The sequence below is a fragment of the Podarcis muralis genome, chromosome 10, assembly GCF_964188315.1.
Source record: "Podarcis muralis chromosome 10, rPodMur119.hap1.1, whole genome shotgun sequence".
Lineage (NCBI taxonomy): Eukaryota > Metazoa > Chordata > Lepidosauria > Squamata > Lacertidae > Podarcis > Podarcis muralis.
This window is the reverse complement of record NC_135664.1, coordinates 16,713,620-16,733,008: the sequence shown is the minus strand read 5'-3', so window position 1 is coordinate 16,733,008 and position 19,389 is coordinate 16,713,620. Positions and strand designations below refer to the sequence as shown.

Below are 19,389 nucleotides of genomic sequence, written 5' to 3'. Positions count from 1 at the left end.
TTTATTCTGCGTGTTCTGGAATTAGGCCATGATGCTCTTCAGTCATGTGTGGAGTATGGCTTGGATCTCAGAAGGACTCCAGATATTACAAATTCCGTTCTTAACTTTACCCCTCAGTGAACACAAAGCTGTTACAGGCTTAAGAGGCGCTCTGTTTTCCTCTGTGATTCATGGCCATGATAACCAGAAGTGGCAGGGCATCCTTTATCACGGTTCCAGTGCTCCCCAGTGCCCTCCCAATCCTGGTCTCTGACCCCATCCATCAAGCTTTGGTCCTTGCTGCAGGACTCCTTGGGTGGAGGCATGTTGAACCATCTTGGCGTGTATATGAATATATATTATTGCACTACGCTGTCTGAATTCTGCTTTTCACGGCACAACAATAAGTTTCTGAATTTTTGGAAGCTTTAGTGTGGTCTGTTTATCTTAAAGTTAACTATGAATAGCTATCTGTTTTTGCTCCAGACATCTGAGATTGATTAGAAAGCTCTCCAGACAAGAATGAACTTGCATATTGAAAAACCTCTAAACATAGCACCCCTGCAACTCTCATTGCCCTTCAACCCATGTGTATTTCATTTGAAATAACATCTCAGCTAGATCTAAATCTGCTGTTAACAAAGGAACTTCTTCTAGTCACTTATTTTTCAGTTCCCCTGCCAAAGGTAGAACCGTCCGACTATTTGCCGTCCTGACAGTTCAGGGGGGAAATGTGTTAGTCTGCGGAAAGGCTAATCTGCTAAGCAAGTACAGTGGTACCTCGGGTTAAGAACTTAATTCGTTCTGGAGGTCCGTTCTTAACCTGAGACTGTTCTTAACCTAACGCACCTCTTTAGCTAATGGGGCCTCCTGCTGCCGCCACACCACCAGCATGCAATTTCTGTTCTCATCCTGAAGCAAAGTTCTTAACCCGAGGTACTATTTCTGGGTTAGCAGAGTCTGTAACCTGAAGCGAATGTAACCCGAGGTACCACTGTATCACTAGATGGCTGAAGCATAGGAGCCTACACTTGCACTGCACAGGAAGGCAACACAACAACAAAGCTTCCATGGTCTCCTCCCACTTTGATCTGCACAAAATTTCTTTCCAACCCCAGATCTGGTGGTCTGTCTGTACATGAGCCTGGTCAGGCCGCTGAATGCAATAAAACCAAAACTGAAGGGCCCCATTATTCTGCTTTCCGCCCTCCTCCCCCATTATCTTACTTTCCTTTGCAAATTACAGTAATCATTAAGAATGCATTAATGTATCAATAGTTTGATGAAGCTGTGTGGCTAGGACACTTAACTACATTACTGAAAGTCAGAAAGGTGATAAGATGCGAAGATAGATTGCGTCGCTCATTCGTTATTTATTTGCAGCATTCATGCTCCTTTCTATGCCTTTTGCACAGAAAAAGGAGGGGCTCCATGAGCAGCTTACAGAAAGCAATAGAGAGGGAGTGCCATGCCCTCAAGTCTACATTCTAAAATGCATAACACACTGGGGTGTGTGGACAGGGTAGGCAGGAAGGAAGAGGAAAAAATTGCTTCTGCACAATTCTTTCCTTGGAGAGCTGATCTGGTGGCAGCTGGAATACTCTCAGGAGGAGGCTTGTTGAGTTGCGTTCCTCCACAACTCAACAAGAGCCAGTGTGGTGTAGTGGTTAAGAGCGGTAGTCTCGTAATCTGGGGAACCGGGTTCGCGTCTCCGCTCCTCCACATGCAGCTGCTGGGTGACCTTGGGCTAGTCACACTTCTCTGAAGTCTCTCAGCCTCACTCACCTCACAGAGTGTTTGTTGTGGGAGAGGAAGGGAAAGGAGAATGTTAGTCGCTTTGAGACTCCTTCGGGTAGTGATAAAGCGGGATATCAAATCCAAACTCTTCTTCTTCTCTTCTCCGTCCATGGCAGTTCTCACATTTTTGCAAAAAGCAACACTCACCTTCCTCTTGCACCCAGGATCAGATTCAAGAGCAGAAGACAATGTCCAGGCTAGGAGAACAGGGCTGCTCCTACCCAGTAGCGAAGCTGCATGCTCCGTTACTGGGGACGTGGTGCGCTACCTGCAGGGGTGTGACATGCATTCTGGGGGTGTGACGCACTGCCTGTGGGGGCGTGGCACATGGAGGGGTGTGCAGCACCTGTCCAGGGGGGGGCGCCGTGATGGCACCCTACCGGAATAGGGCGGTCCACTCCCTCCGCACTCCCGTTCCTCCACCAGTGCTCCTTCCACAGTTATTTCCTCAAGCAGCTGAGTTGGTGGTTAGTCACAGATTGTGGTATTTGTTGAGCGCCATGATTGTACCTTAAGGATACTGCCCTGTTGGGTGCACCTCAAGATTTATGTGGGTTTGAATTTCTCTGAGTGGTGTGATAGTAACTGACACTAGAAACATGCATATGATTTGTTTTCCATTTTTACAGTGACTCTATACAGCTGTTCCTATGGTCGGAATGACTGCAGCTTGTGTCTCGCAGCTAATCCTGCGTATCGGTGTGTCTGGTGTGACGACAGCTGTGTTTACACTGGCCGGTGTGCTGCTGCCACTACCACCTGCCCTCCTCCAGTCATTACTATGGTAATTTCTGCATCATTCATAACATAGCACGAAGTCCACTCAAGTCAGCTTGCAAAGCATTTATGGAATTCTGAGGAGCTGTTGCAAACTTGTGAAGTCCCATAGTAAAGAGACTCGTGTCTGTTTCTTTAAGATCCAGGTGGTGAATAATCACTGTGCTCATAGGGCATTAGAACTGGCTTTTGGACTAAACAAACCAAAAGGAAAAGGCTACATAACTATATCCTAGGAGTGTCTTCTAGTAGTGCTGTAATGGCTGCTCCTAGGTTACATGGGAAGAGTTCATAGCATGGTTTCTTGCCTTGCCTGCATTGTCTCAGATTCCAGGAAGGGGTATTATTGGCACGAGAGAGTCACTGTGTCACCAGAGCAGCTAAGGAAGGAGGCATGCCATTATATTTCCTGTACCACTAAGGGGCTGAACTTTATGAGACGTGTGGACATACTGCTGGTCTGTCTTTGCTCTCCATACTTCCTCATAGCATCTGATTTAACCCAATAAGCTGGTTCAGACATAACAATCTCCGTTTAACAAAGCCAAGAATGCATCTGAACAGCCCAGTGTGTGAGATGATATAATCATCACTGTACATTGCTAGCAGCTAGTGACGATAAGGTAGAAAGCCAGGCTAATACAATTACATTATTCAGGCATTGTGTTAAAACAGTTACGGTTAGACAGCAGATTCACCCCTTACATACCTTGTTCTGCCCAGATTGCTTTTTACATTTTCTTTGGCTTTCCAAAGCACTTTAGTTCAACAAGTCTGGTCCCCCTTAGGGTTGCCATTTTTTTGAAGAGAAAAAAAGAGGACACATTTGCCAACATCTACTTTTAACTATGGATCTCTAGGACAACTCTCTCATCATACGAAAGAGGACGTGTCCTGGGAATAGAGGACATGTGGCAATCCTGCGGCCTTCAGCTAATCCAACTAGTTTCACAGTTCTAGATTTGTAGCAGAACATTAAAAAGAGCATTTGTAAGCAGAGTGGTACCCCAAAAGGTATCTCTGCCTGTTAGGAACCTGCTTCAGAGGTAGTTCACTCAACTAAATAAATGTTTCAGTATTTTTTTCTATTAAAAGGAGACACCATCGGGTTCTTTAAGCAACCACAACACAGTTATAAACTGGATGAAATGCTAGGTGTTACTGTAGGCAGGAATGCTATATATTATAGTTATAACCCGGTGTTGTAATAAAGTATAGTAGAATTCCATTTTCCGTCAGGTATTTGAAATGATGCGGCTTGCTATTGATTTTATAATATTGGAAAGAGCGTTAGACTTGACATTTTACAGTAAAAAATAGTTGGCTCTCGAGGGTTTCCCCCCCCAAAAAAGGCAATTAGGATTTCTGAGGAGTAGGCAGCCGCATAACAGAAGAGGCCACAGAAAGTCCACAGAAAGCTCTACCAGTGTTGCTGGATCTCAGACTGCCAGAATTTTTATTATTTCCTGCCTTCTTTTGCAGACGTTTTGCATCTGGAGCCCAATGGGTTGGAAAATTCAGGTTCTCGGGGACAGAGGCAGTAAGGCAGGCCTCAGAGCCCTCTGAATTTCATCCTCAGAGCAGGAAGGGATGCCAGTTAGAGAAGGGAGATCAGAAGCTCTGTCCACATCTGTTTGGCCTATCTTTGGCCTGGGGATCGCCACTATTTCTTTATCACAGTTGGCCATTCCTGATCTACATCCCTAGGCACTCTGCACTGCCCTTCTTTTACCACAGTCCCTTAACAGGTATAATTCTGTTGCGTGTTGAGTTCCACAGTGCCACCCCCCAAATAATTACACACTTCACACGTCAATTTTTGTTTAAGGTTATTGGCATAATTTTTGGCCACAACTTTATTCAAATACAAAAAATCGTGAGTGGTTGCTTAGGCATTGGTTATGACTAACTGTCCTGGCCCTCAAGGACAGAGCTGGCCCTTCCGGACTCCACCGGAAGCCAGTGTGGGAAACACGTATTGGATGAGAAGGGAGACCGGGAAACAGGCCCTCACTTCTCACCCACATGTTCCGGTGGGGCTTGCACGGCCCAAGTCCGGCTCCACGGACAAGGACGAAAGAATGGCAAGCCCCTGGATTCCTTTAACGGAATTCCCTTTCCGCATCATTTGGAGGGGTAGGCACTTACCCCTCCAAGCACCAATTAACCAATGCCTAACCGCCAACCTTACAAGTTGTGACGATTTGCTACGTAGTAGGCAAAAACCAAATGGCACCAGCCAATCAGCCAAATGGCAAAATTCCTACTAGGCCCCCGCACCAAGGCGGACGACCCCATGACAGGCAATAGCAAGGTCAAGCGAGCAAAACAAAAAACCACCCTATAAAAGGGCGGGAGGGCGGGTGATCCGATGCAAAACGGCCAAGAGGACGTCCCTACGTCTGGCCCTTCTATTTATAGCTTCTGACTCCTCCTCCAAATTGGAAACAATCAATATTCCCCAGCAACCCAATTAACCCTAAAGGCCAGGGTTGCAGATTAAATTTGCCTAGTCATGGCAGGGTGGCCTGTTCCCCAACCGCAACACGTGCTCTCTGTTAAGGAGAACACGCTTTGCAATACATCCTCATAGTAAAATCTTATATTTTAAAAACCATGCATCATTCTCCTTAAATGGGAGTCTTCAATATACGCCTAGGACATGAAACTCTTGTAGAGCAGATGTTTTTCCCCCTGCCTAAACACAAAGGCTTGCAGCTCCCAACCTTTCAATTCTTAGAAAGACCAATTTGATATTTCAGTTGAGTACTTTGTGGTATAAAATATAAAATATCATTGCTCTCAGGAAGTACCTAAATGCTCCAAGGTGTCCACATTGACAACAGTACAAAAACTATTGTTCTAGAGTCAAAAGAGGTGGTTCTGAAAACTTGCCAGGGTGATAAATGCCCCTTTTGGTGCAGAGGAATGTGCTGAGCTCTCACTGTACGCTTTTAACACAGGAGATATAAAGTTATGTGGAGAACAATGCACAGTGGTCAGTGCACACTTGAATCTTGTGTTGGGCACCTATTAAAAAATGTCTCCAGCGCCTGAAGGCCTCGTGAATCGCCAGCAGCTCTCGATCGTACACCGTGTAGTTTTGCTCTGACTTATTCAGTTTTCTTGAAAAGAAGGCGCACGGCTTCCAAAATTCCCCATCTCCCGGTTGCAGCAATACATGCATGGATATATGCCTGTGGGTCTTGGGAGGGTGTTAGAGCAACAAAAGTCTTCTGAAAAATCATTGAACTATAGCTATTATACAGTGGCAGACTAAACTTGAATGACTTCTAAGGCTAGTCAGGTTTTGTTAGCTGACAAAGGGCAAGAACTCCTTATTCCAAAAACTGCACAAATAGAGTTAAAATGTCAAGATTTCCTAACCACCCTTGCCACTAGGGGTAGGGTTCAACTGATATATAATCTCAGAGTTTGCATGCCCATCCACTACAACCAGAATAAAAATTGAAATTTTCCAGATTTCTGGCCAAAACTCAAATTTAAACCCCAAACATTTGTATTCCTCCTTCAAGTCTGTGAACTTACTGTTTAAGCTGCTGGTCGGTTATTAAAATGATGTTGTGAGTTTTTAAGTATGTTTTCTTTATGTTCAGATTGAACCACGTAATGGACCACTGAGCGGTGGAATTTTGTTGACCATAATGGGATCTAATTTGGGCATAAATGCTGAAGATGTCAAAAGTATAACAGTGGCAGGCACTGAATGTATATTTAGAGAACAATTCTACTCTGTTTCTACCAAGTAAGTAATTGTCTGATGTCTTGAATGCCAGTTTGTTTGTTTTTTATCTATTTGCGGCAGGTTCATAGAAATGTGAAATAAAACAACTGTCCTGACAAAAATGACAGTTGTTTGCTTTAAATATATAACTTCTTGAGAATTTCTGTATGGTAATGAGTTGTAACTATTTAATGTGCTTAGCTGTAATTCTAGAGACAACTGCAATGTTTATGCTTATTCTGTTGTACTTTATACATGTAATTATGTAAGTGACTTGTAATAACAGCCACCTTTATATTTATGATCTAACAGCTCTAACTCGTTTGTTGCTTATCCAGACTCAAATTATGCACTAATTTATTTGAACTGGAGGCATTTGTAAGTTATCTCCTGCAGCTTACATTTCCAATGGTGTCACTGCAGGAAAGTCTCATATATTAAACATTTACAACCTTGCACACTTTTTTAAAAACAAACAAACCACCCACCCCTTTTTGTAATCCTGTACACAAATATTATGAACAGGTAGTTTTGTTATGTTCATTTTTAAAACGCATCTCTAAAATGGACATTGGAAATGTTTTAATTCGGTTTGGCAAATGTTAGGCATCCAGGTATCCTGTTAGTGTGCATTCATGATGATTTGTGCTCATGATGGTATTGGGGCGGTTATATGCTTCCAATACTGTTTGCACCTGCAAAAACATTTTGTGTTGGTGAGACTGTCTTTGTTTCCCATCAGTACTTGTCCCATAGCTTCCTATTAAAACCCTGTAACACAATGCAAACATTCAGGGGGTGGGGTGTTCTATCCTGCTATTGTTGTGCTGTAGTGTATGAGTGTCCCCCAGATCGCAATAATGCAGTAGTACTGAGAAAGTATTGCAGAACTAGTTAAGTAAAAAGATGTGCGAACGGTTCCATATAAATCCATCACTGATTCACTTGTATTGCATCAGAGACATGTTGCAGAATACATCTGCCCCCCCCCCCAAAAAAAAAAACCCCATCCGGTGGGGGTGGGAATGCACCTCCGATGGGGAAATCAAGGTGTGAGTCTTGGTTTTTCCTATTTCTTTGAGAAATAAACCTGTAAATTCATCTTGTGAAAAGGAATGGCATGCCATTTTTTAATGGTTTCTACATAATGAAGGCTCGAGTGTGATCTTCTCCCGGAGATTTAAAATCATTTGCGTGACCAATTCTAGTTTATTCCACCTTGTATTACTTTTGAGGCTTCTGTAATGGTGTCTTATTTAATTGTTAGATTTTATTTTATTTAAAAACGGACTGCAGGAAATATATATCAGTTTAGTTCTTTTATGTACAAGCTTACCTTGTTTCCAACTAGGATTGTATGTGAGGTTGGAAGCGTGCCAGAAGCAAAAGAAGGAGAAATTGAAGTTGATGTAAATGGACAACAAGGCAGATCAACAAACGAAGTGCAGTTTACATATCAGGTGAGTCTGTCCTTGTCAATAGCTTACCTTATTTAACACATAGTATCTTGTTTTCCATTTTTCACTGGGTCAAACGTAAGTGTATAGATAGTGCATTGGTTTTTATTCCTTCATTTGGAACCTTGGAGGTTCTGCCGAAACAGAATGCTTAAGTCTACTAAATATAATAGAGAGACGGCCTGTTATAAATAAGGTGGATACAGCACCTGTACTACAGAAGACAGAAAAGAGATGGATGGGTAGCATTGTGTTCATCCAAACATGCTTCCATCCCTTAAAGGTCTAATGCTCATCCAGTCAAAAAGGGACTTTGACTTTATGCTGAAGGGACACAGCTTCAAGCCATCGTCTGCCTGCTACTTCACCCACTTCTTCCAAAGCAAAGAAGTCCCACCTTGGGGAAGGAGGATATGTTAGTAGCTTGTATAGATAGCCAGGGAAGACTGGAGGGTCCTGGGGGGCTGCCCAGGTAAGAGCAAATGACGCACAGAGCATCATTTATGGCCAGGGCTTTGGAATTTGTAATCCACAAATTGCACAATAGAAGAAGATGCTCTGTGCATCGCTTTCCACTGGACAGGCAGCCTGCTAGAGTCTTCATTGGAAGCCATGTACTGGCCGAAACTGCCCTCCTAACCCAAAGTGAGGTTTGGGTTTTGCCTTGAGAGAGGAGTAGCATCCAGAGGACAACTAAAGATGCAGAGAGACGAAAGGGACAAGATTAGGGGAGGGTGGGTTGTCCCTGCCTCGGTTCAGCTTACAGCAGTCCAAGCAGGGGTGGCTGCATAGTTGAACACCCCTGCTTGAATCCTCAGCCAACCCTCAGAAAAACATATTTGGCTCTGAAATGGGCCATACTTCAAGAAACAGCTCATAGCTTTCTGCTGAACCGCTAATCTTAATCGGGAGAATGGATGCATAGTCACTGAACAGTACCTAATGATAGTAGAAATCCTAAAACATTTTCAGTTGGGTTGCTTAATTCCATAAATAGAGTCTCTGGCACAGACGGCATGATGTAAGTCATGTGAGAGATACAGTTAGCCACCTTGTCACCATGCCAAAGGATAGGCCTTCAATTGTCTTGCCGCAGATGCAGCCCTAAAACTCTCAGGACCTTATAGTGCTTGTAAGGCATAGGTAAGTGTACATGGATAGATACAACGTACAGGGTTATTTTTAAATTCAGCTGTCACTTTTGGTATTTAAAACAAAACTAGTGAAATGTGTCATATGGAAAGTCAAGGTTAGGTTATTCTCTTGGGGATTCATTTTTCTGCCTGGGCTATTTCAGCTTTCATGCTGAATAACCACATAGAGGAAGTGGATGTGGTCAAGTCACAAGAAGGAAGGAGTTGGATATTTGTAGAAGGCGAGGCCAGAATTGGAAAACAAGGGGCATGCATGCGAAATCTGTATTGTCGGTCCGTGGCAGGAGTGGGCAGCTTGCAGCATGTGAGACTTCCACTGTGTAATTCTAGCTCTTGCTATTAATAATAATAGCATTGCATTTCTAATTTTCATTACTGCGGAGTTACATGTGACTCTTTCTTCTTCAGGATCTCCATTCTTTAAGCATTCCAAAATGACAGCTGTTAAAGATTTTTGGCTTGAAAAGCAGAAATTGCATTTTAGCTTTAAAAATTCCCTTACAGTTACTGGGAAGATGCAGTGTAAGAGGAAAAGAAAGAACTGAACTGTTAATTTAATGAGGTCACCAAGCTATGGGTAGTTTCTTTTCCTCCCTCTGACTTTTCACACCAATTCTCGGCTAATTATATTTTCTTTTCCCCTCCTCTCACCCAGCTAAAAGAGGAATAGATAATTTTATTCTAAAAGGAGATGGACATTCTTTGACCGCCTCCACTTTTACCTTGGAGGTGCGTCTGTAAATGGACACCAGGCTAACAATTCGTATCTGAAATCTGTAGGGTCATCATGCCATAACTTACATTTCCTTTGGTCTATAGAATTAGGATATGAAGCATGACACAACTAACTAAATTTTACTGAAAACTTTGCTGTTTTTTTACTGGGCAGAAAGAAGAGATAATATTCCCCCCCTTTCTGCCCTAACTTCCACATTGGTTTTACACACCCAGTATACAGGAATGTCAAGTATCATCAATCAGTCTCTGTAGCATTTAGTGGCCTGGTTTGCGTGTCACATTAAACCATAGTTAAAATAAACTACGAACAGGTAGTGTGCTACTGCCTGCTTCTGAAACCACAGGCCACTCACTGTTTGCTTGCAAACAAGCTTAGCGTTACCGCTGAACCTAGGGTCATGCTTTGATTCTCACCAAACAAACCGTAAACAGTAACCAAGGTTTATTCTTGGCTTACCACTTATGGTTTGTTTGGGGGAAGCAAACTCCTGAAATTTGTCTGTAACATTAACCCAGACCATAGCTTATTTCACAGCAGGAGCAGCGAAAGAGCAAAGCGCCTGCAATTTCAGCATCAGTCACCAGCACATTAAACTACAGTGGTACCTCGCAAGACGAATGCCTCGCAAGACAAAAAACTCGCTAGACGAAAGGTTTTTCCGTTTGCGAGTTGCCTCGCAAGACGAATTTCCCTATGGGCTTGCTTCGCAAGACGAAAACGTCTCGCGACTTTGTTTCCTTTGTCTAAATAATAATTCGCAAGACGAAAAATTCGCTAGATGACAAAACTTGCGGAACGAATTAATTTCGTCTTGCGGGGCACCACTGTATTTTAACTAGTTAAAAAGTGCCGTGTGAGTGAGACCATTACGTGTGATTTTGCTAATACTGCCATCCTCTCACTTGGTTTGCCTTATTACATGAGGAGACAGACCACTTCACACTAGGGATTAAGATTCCTATGAGTGCTAGGTGCTCAAATCTCCAGAAGCATGACATGATCTTTTACAGCTTTGTCACTGCAGCTGAAGTTTAAACCAGGCAATCTAGTGTGTATTATGCTGTCTTAACATCCTTTGTTTCTGAGATCACCTGTGGGCATTGTTTGTGGGCAGTTTAGCAGAAGAGGAAGAAGGAATAGTGCGCAATCCTGAGGTTCACAGCAGATCTTTCCAGCCTGTTCATCTCTAAATGCAACCTTTCTATCAGATGTTGCAGCTGATCATGCATAATCACACGTCCTGTAGCTTTGAGTAGCCACTGCAAGTAATAAGATTATGTGTAAAAAGGTAAAGGACCCCTGACAGTTAAGTCCAGTCGTGAACAACTCTGGGGTTGCAGTGCTCATCTCGCTTTGCTGGTCGAGGGAGCCGATGTTTGTCTGCAGACAGTTTTCCGGGTCATGTGGCCAGCGTGACTAAGCCGCTTCTGGCAAAACCAGAATTATGTGTAGCAGCATTTAATGCCAAATTATGGCCATTATTTTTTTCTGAACTACATATTCAGCGTTGGCCCAACTGAACAAATCACTGAGAAACAGCTCAAGTTGACCCAAGCAAGAAACATTGCTGTTCCGTTTTAAGAATAGATTTGCACCATCTGGTTAGCTATAACTATATGAAACTGTTTGATGTTGGTAATCCAGCTCAATGTAACTGGTTCATTGTGAGATCAGCACTATCTAACCAAACTGCATGAAATTTAAAACCTCAAATGCAGCCCCAACGTGCAGTTTCATTCCAAAAAGTGCCGTTCATTAAATTTATAGCACTTGCTTTATTGGCCTGCTTTATTGGCCCATTAAGGAAAACATTAGGTGTGCTGAGGCAGCTTTGCTAAGCACTTGATGATTATATTAAAAGGACAAGGATGTGTGTGCTTTTTATGTTGCAAAAGGGCTCTTTCATGCGCATAATTTTTGTAACCAGTTTTTTTTAGTATGTGCATGGTTAGGGTCACAAGACGTTGCCTTATATGGAATCAGAACATTAGTCCATTGATTGATTTTCCAGGATTTCAGAAAGGGAAATCTTGTATAAGTAGTTTCTGTATTTATATCCAAGTGACTACAACTATTCTACCTAACTCAGCAGGTGTGGCTACACACCCTGGCTCTAATGCACACACAACATGTGTGCATGGTGTATGCACTTCCAGTTCAGTAGCAAGGGCAGCTCATGACTCTTTTGTGTCCATGCACCTGCTCTCGCCACTGAATTAATAGAATCATAGATTATTTTAGAGTTTGAAAAGACCCCGCGGGTCGTCTAGTCTAACTCCCTGCAGTGCAGGAATCCTGTCCACAGACATCTCTGAGGGACGGGGCTCGAACCACCAACCTTCTGATTAACAGCTGTTTGGGGGAAGCTGGTATATACATGTAACCCTGTATTTCACAGGGCTCCCTCTGCACTTTGCATTCGATCTCTGTTTCCCACTCTCAGTTATGAGTGTTTTTGTTCATTTCATTGTTGGACTGGTGCAAGAGAAGCTCACGTGGCATGCGCCTCAGTTCATTCTTCAAGGGTTTCCTGCCTCCTTTCTGGGAGCTGCAAGGAAAAACGAGACAGCAACAACATGCGATAGTTTTTGAAAACATGCTTTTTGAAGACACACACAGACAATGCAGGCTTCTAGTGTGGGAGTAAATACCATCTGACATACAATTAAAAATTGAAAAGAGCTCCTTAGGCTTTATATAAGAGTGCTGTACTCTTGAATATCAAAGCAAAATGTTAATCATTGCGACTTGCACTGCAGCGCATTGAGTTCCATTCTAGGGCAATCCAGCTGAACATTAAATGTATTCTGCAGAGAGTGCTGCTTCCCTGGGCTTCTGAAAAATTAGTGCTTTTATGAGTGCTTTTCAATGTGTGTTCCAGTTGTTGTTGTTGTTGTTGTTATCATTATTATTCTTACTATTTATTAATTTTGCATACCACCCTTCATCCAAAGACCTCAGGGCAGTTCACAACATAAAAATACAAAACGAGAACGTAAAACAAAAACAAAACAATGACCCCCCTCCCACAAGCACATTTTTTTAAAAACATAGGATGTTAATAGGATGTTAATCAGCCAAAGATTATAGAGAAACATTTCTGCCTGGCGCCTAAAGATATGTAATGAAGGTGCCCTTCCCTGTTTTTCTTGCTTGGGTCAACTTGTATTCTATATGATCCTTATAGTTTATGGGATCGGAATTGACATGGGGGGGATTTCAGAAAGGTGGTGCTTTGCCCTAGATCTTTCAGGTTTTCCTAAAAAGCTCAACAATTATGTGAGTGTCCTGGTTTTTGCTTTTTGAGATATAGCAGCCTTAGTGTTGCTCCCATCCCTTCCTTCCCAGACCTCAAAACTGCATAATTGAGGAGTTATCCGATGTTATCCTCACCACACCCCTGTGATGAGGTAGCTTGACTGAGAGCGAGTACTATGACTGATCTAAGGTCTCTTGGTGAACATCATGATGAAGTCAGGGTTTGAATCTGGTTTCTCTTGTGCAATTCAGTTCTTTACCCCCAAGATGTCTTGCTGGTTGTAAGCTATCGATAAGGGCTTGCAGAGACATTTGTAAACACCTCTCCCTTGTATTTGCATTAAAGGATGTCATTTGTGTTTCTGTGGTATTGCATTCCAGTTTCCCTCAAGTCTTTATGATGTAAAGCTTGTGTCTCCTGCAAGAACATCTAAAAACATCTCCTAAAAGTTGCACATTTCTACATACATAGACTATCTTTACCCCTAAACCAATATTGTAGGATGCCTGGTGTTGACATTTTTGTAAAAATGAGCAAGGATTTTAATTTTATGCAGCTGTCTGCCTCTTCTTAAATTAGGTGCTCTGAATTCTGAAGGCTGCATACATAATTCCATTTCCAAATGAAAAGACTTTGACAGTTCTTAAACACTGAGACATTAAGGCTGCCCCGGAGCTTACTTCTAAGTAAACATACGCAGGATTGTGGTGTGCGTGATATTCCAGCTACTAAATAAAAGTTTTGATAAATTTGGTGAATAAAAGGCATGAAGGAACTGACAACAGAAGATAGGGTTGTGGGCAAGGCTGAAGTTAGTTCCAATTAGTCAAAATATATTGCAAATTTGGGAGAGGGCTATATAAAACAACAACAACAACAGAAGAGGAATAAGTTTTGAATTGTTTGAAGTTGATTAAACTGGCTCATGAAAGTGTAAAGCAGATAAAGCGAGATAGCATTATGCTTAATTGCATCATGTTTTCAGAGGATGAGCTATAGAACCAATTAATACTCTGCTAAGATACATTGCAAGGGACGTGGGTGGCGCTGTGGGTAAAAGCCTCAGCGCCTAGGGCTTGCCAATCGAAAGGTCGGCGGTTCGAATCCCCGCGGCGGGGTGCGCTCCCGCCGTTCAGTCCCAGCGGCTGCCAACCTAGCAGTTCAAAAGCAGCCCCAGGTGCAAGTAGATAAATAGGGACCGCTTACAAGCGGGAAGGTAAACGACGTTTCCGTGTGCGGCTCTGGCTCGCCAGAGCAGCAATGTCACGCTGGCCACGTGACCCGGAAGTGTCTCCGGACAGCGCTGGCCCCCGGCCTCTTGAGTGAGATGGGCGCACAACCCTAGAGTCTGGCAAGACTGGCCAGTACGGGCAGGGGTACCTTTACCTTTAAGATACATTGCAAAATATGGGAGATGTTAATTTTACAAAAGGCCTTTGCAATGTGATTTGGCCAGGGCCATCTTAAGCATATCCGGCGCCGTGGTGCAAAGCTCCCTCCGCCCCCGCCCCCTCCCCCCATTTCCCAGAGTTGTCAACCTTTTTTTAGGGAGGACAGCATTGCCGGCGGGGCTGGAGGAGGTGGGCAGCGGCTGGAGGGCGGCTCCTCTGGCGGGGAAGAGGCAGAGGCTGAACATGGCACCTCCCAGCTCAGCTGTACACTTCGTGCCATGGTAGCCATGGCAGATGGAGGTTCCGGGCACGGTGTTGCTGCAGCGTGGGTGGCATGGCCGAGGCGGGCAAGGGCAGCAAGCTGATGCCGGGAGGCGCCGTGTCCAGTCTCCGCCTCTTCCAAGGTGCCCTCCAGAACTTGGCACCCTGTGCCACTAGCCTCTATGAGTAAGACGCCCCTGGATTTGGCCTTTGTGATTTGGCCCTGTGCAATCAGGCACAGGGTACATTTAGGTTACAATTTTTAAGCCTTGATAGTGTTGTAAATAAAATATGCCCTTTTTCCCTTATGGGGTATCCAAGAGCCCATATAGAGTCCTTACATAGGTTCCCTATTGGTAGGAGAGAATAACAGAGGCCAACCAGAGAATATTGAGAAGCAAAGCAGCTAGTAAGCTTGATCTTTATTGATCTGTTGCAACAGGGTGCTCCCCTCACCCGCAGGAAAGGAGGAGGACCCACAAAAATGCTGTGCAAGGGCTTATAAAGAGTTTTGAAATTCCCATCCTCTAGATCAAGACCACCCCCAGAAACATTACACATACATCACAGAAGGGGTGTAACCTAAGACCACCCCTCAGATACATTCCACCTACATCACAGAAATTTAAATGTTGTTTTTCTCCTGTCACAGTTTATCTCCTGTCTGGCAAGTTACTTGATTGGATTTCCCGGGGAGCCTGGCCATTCTTTTGTAGTGGTAAAATACTTATTTCCTGGGCCAGGTCACAGGCTCACACCTTATTCATATCTTAAATGTGTCCTTAAGACAGGATTTGTGAGGAAAGAGACAATGGGGAGACTTTTCCACTTTGACCTTGCAGAGAAAACATTTGGTCAGTTTAGGAATCAAAATGGTTCCAGGTTGGTCTTCCTGTGTTGATCTATGTATGTGCAGTTATGAACATTACCATATATCTAAGACCATAAAATTCCTATCACAATAGTACATGAGCTTGCAGCAAATTTTGGGTGGTCCCAGAACCATAGAACGGTACATTTTCACAGCATTGCTAAGCCCCTTGCTAAGTCAGGTCTCCTACACATGTCACCGAGTTGAATGCAGGCTGTCACCTATTTAATGTGGCCTGCCACTTCCAGCTTCCCACATTTGCAGCACCAGGCAGGAAGTTTATCAGGCTTGTGTTGGGCTATATTTGACTCAAGACTATCACAAGTTTTGCAGACCTATTTTAAGTGATACTTTCCAAATTAGCCAACTTCCCACAGAGAATAGGAGGGGACAATTGCCTTCTGTGCAAATATCAAAACCCGTTGCTTTCACATTGCCTCACAACGCTGCGGGCCTTGCTTTGTTGCTCCTGTCATTGATAACTGTTATATTCCAGGAAAGTGTGAGGAAGAAGCACTGAAACCATGACTGAAAACAGTAAGCCCAAAATGAAATCCTCAAAAAATGAACAGGCAGCTAATCCATTATGTTGTAGCTTAGGCCTTGAAATCAATAGCAGCTTAGAGTATTGTAAGCTTTAAATAGAAGTCGGTTCATAATCTCTTTCATTTCTTCTTCCCTGGTCCATTTTTCCCCCCTCATGGTAGTATTTCCAAACCTAGAAAAGTGCCTTTGTGAGAGTAAAAACTGAATTTAACCAGTTTTTGACTTCTTCATGACAGGATCCTGAACCTACAGGAATAAGTCCTCAAATTGGTACCAAAGCTGGAGGGACGTTCTTAACTATCAGTGGCACAAACCTGGACACTGGCTCTATTCAAGATGTTCAAGTTTACCTCGATAATGTACCCTGTCAAGTGTAAGTATATAGCTGCCTTTCCTCTCTTAGGTGTGGCCATGCCATCTATACTGTAGATTTCTAACCTCTGTCAGTAGACCTTTCAGCCATCTTAATGTCCTCTGAATTACCCTAGCCCCACCTAAATTGTTTCCCCCATGGGCTGTTTTCCGCAGATCCTGATGATGCAACGGAAACTTAACATTTTCTCTCTATCTAAATCTAATTAGTGTGAGTTCACACTGATTTTGTCCACAGTATATGACTTTAGAATCAAGCAACCGCTTAGATGAACAGCTCTCGGAAGATCAATCCTCAGAGGGGTCGTTCTCACATTATCCTCCTTTCCCACGAATATGTTTTAGTAGGGGCACACTCAGCTAAGGTTCATAGCTCATACTTGATTTGCCATGTGGGCATTGTTCCATAAAACATTACTAATGATTCTTTCAGTGGCCTCACCCCAGTGATAATATCCTGGACAACGTACATATGAAGAAACCCCAACACTGCAGGAATATTCAGATGTCCCATACAGGAATCAAACCTGCAACCTTGGTGTTATCAGCACCACGCTCTAATCAACTGAGCTAAAATCTGCCACAGTGCTGTGATTTTAGTTTTAGCTGAGAGATATTCATGGAATCAGCTTTTATGGGATTATTATTCATCACCAAACTTTGAAGAAGACCTAAGCAGCATACATTAGATTGTTCCTTTTTATGGAGCCTGGATTGTGACCCTTCTTGAGAAGGGGTCATACAGTACAGCATGGTCTGAACCATCAATGACTAGTACACAGTTAGCACAGTAAAATGTGAAGTGCAATTGTTGTGATAGGTTCTAATGTGGTAGTATTGTTGCATTGCCATTAGAGTGCCAAATGGCATTTCAGGAAGCATGTTAACAGATACGGACAAGTCAGCACCTAACACTGAAAACGTGTACCAGATTGCAGTGCTCTGAGCAGCAGAGCTAGGAAAGTGCTTTAAATTTGTGAAGATCACCTTAAATGTTACAGTCAAAAGACAAGGGAAATAGGTAATTTGTACAGAAGCTGCATATAGTGTTGTCTGCAAGTGTCGTGTTCATTCTGTTACTCTGATGACTTAAATAGGGCTTTACTATTGCACTTTCCTTGTGTTTGTTTCGTCTGTGGAGGGCAGGGTTGTCTACGACTGACATGAAATTATTGGAGAGAAATGAAGCTAATTGAGGCATAAAGAAGTATATAGAAGAGTGAAAGCAGGACTTCCTTTGCTTTTTGCAAAATACGTCAGCACTCAGAAGGGACCACCAGATCCCCTTGGCTAGAGAGCTCACTTAAAAATAGGCAAGCTTCCATAGTATTTTGTTTTAGAACCTTAAAGTGAAGGTGGTCCTCAAATATCTGAATGGGACATTAGGGAAAGATGAAATTCATATGAAAATGGGACATTAGGGAAAGATGAAAGTCATACGAAGCATTAGGTAGAAACAGTCCAAAACTAACTTCCACGAATTTGTCCTTATCTGGGCAGGGACACTCCAATATTGTTGAATGTCTGTGTGCTGGCAGAAGAACCTGCAGCCCACATGTTGAGGGAGTTTGGAAGAAGACTGGCTGGGAGCACCACTCTGGCAGCCGAGGGGATAGAGTTGGCAAAGTCTCGTGATGGGTTAGGCTGTTAACTCATATGCACCAGGCCCCTTAAGGAGATTCCCCCATGGGTTCATTTGGGGAGAGACCAACCCTAGCTGTGGTCTCTTACCAATGTCCCAGCCACTTATGACATTGAAAATGAAACAAAACTACTACCCTGAGCAAAGGTATCTAAAGAGCTATCTATAGGAGGGGCATGGCTGGGCCATAAGCCCAGAGTCAATTAAACATGGTCACATCACTCCTTTGCTCTCCTGACGTCCCCCTTCTCCCCCTTCACAAATACCCAGCACAAAGGGGTACACTGGTACCTCAGGTTACAGACACTTCAGGTTACAGACGCTTCAGGTTACAGACTCCGCTAACCCAGAAATATTACCTCGGGTTAAGAACTTTGCTTCAGGATGAGAACAGAAATCGTGCTCCGGCGGTGCGGTAGCAGCAGGAGGCCCCATTAGCTAAAGTGGTGCTTCAGGTTAAGAACAGTTTCAGGTTAAGAATGGACCTCTGGAACGAATTAAGTACTTAACCCGAGGTACCACTGTACTTGTATTGGATGTTAGTGAACTTGGTTTCTCAGGTGTTCATGCTTATACACATTCACTGTTTCTCTTACGTAGCAATAATAATAATAATAATAATAATAATAATAATAATAATAATAATAATAATAATTTATTATTTATACCCCACCCATCTGGCTGAGTTTCCCCAGCCACTCTGGGCGGCTCCCAATCAAATGTTAAAAACAATACAGCATTAAATATTAAAAACTTCCCTAAACAGGGCTGCCTTCAGATGTCTTTTAAAAATAGGATAGCTGCTTATTTCCATGACATCTGATGGGAGGGTGCCACTACTGAGAAGGCCCTCTGTTTGATTCCCTGTAACTTGGCTTCTCACAGCGAGGGAACCGCCAGAAGGCCCTCGGCGCTGGACGTCAGTGTCCAGGCTGAATGACTGGGGTGGAGACGCCCCTTCAGGTATACAGGACCGAGGCCGTTTAGGGCTTTAAAGGTCAGCACATTATATTGAATGTAACCACATTTTAATATTCTAAATGTTAGACTAAATAATGCTGGTATTCTCTGTGTCACTTGAGGAAATGAAGATGTCGTTTTCCTGTGGGCTGGGGTTCGGGAGGTTGTAGAAGTCAGTCTTGATGTGATTTTTCTCTCTCCTTTTTTCTTAATTTAGTATCACATTCGGGCAAGAAATAGTTTGCGTTACTGGACCAAATAGCAAGGAAGGGCCTGTTCCTGTAACAGTACGGCATGGAAGCAATGAAAGAAGGATAGAAAACGAACCGTTTACCTACAGTGAAAACCCTACAGTTAGCAAGATCACACCTGAAGTCAGCATTTGCAGGTAATGAAATATTTCTTTTGTAGGGGGAAAAAGTGTTCAGCTTTAATGAGC

General features: G+C 43.3%; 1 protein-coding gene across 1 annotated transcript in view; it reads left to right on the top strand.

Annotated features, from left to right (window-relative positions):
- The window catches only part of PLXNB2 (plexin B2), a 354,483-nt gene that overhangs the window by 284,599 nt on the left and 50,495 nt on the right, over positions 1-19,389 (top strand). The window contains exons 15-19 of the mRNA XM_077935826.1: positions 2,406-2,560; positions 6,171-6,319; positions 7,650-7,758; positions 16,213-16,349; positions 19,168-19,338. Coding sequence (XP_077791952.1) covers positions 2,406-2,560; positions 6,171-6,319; positions 7,650-7,758; positions 16,213-16,349; positions 19,168-19,338 — 721 coding nt within the window. The remainder of the gene's footprint in view (positions 1-2,405; positions 2,561-6,170; positions 6,320-7,649; positions 7,759-16,212; positions 16,350-19,167; positions 19,339-19,389) is intronic.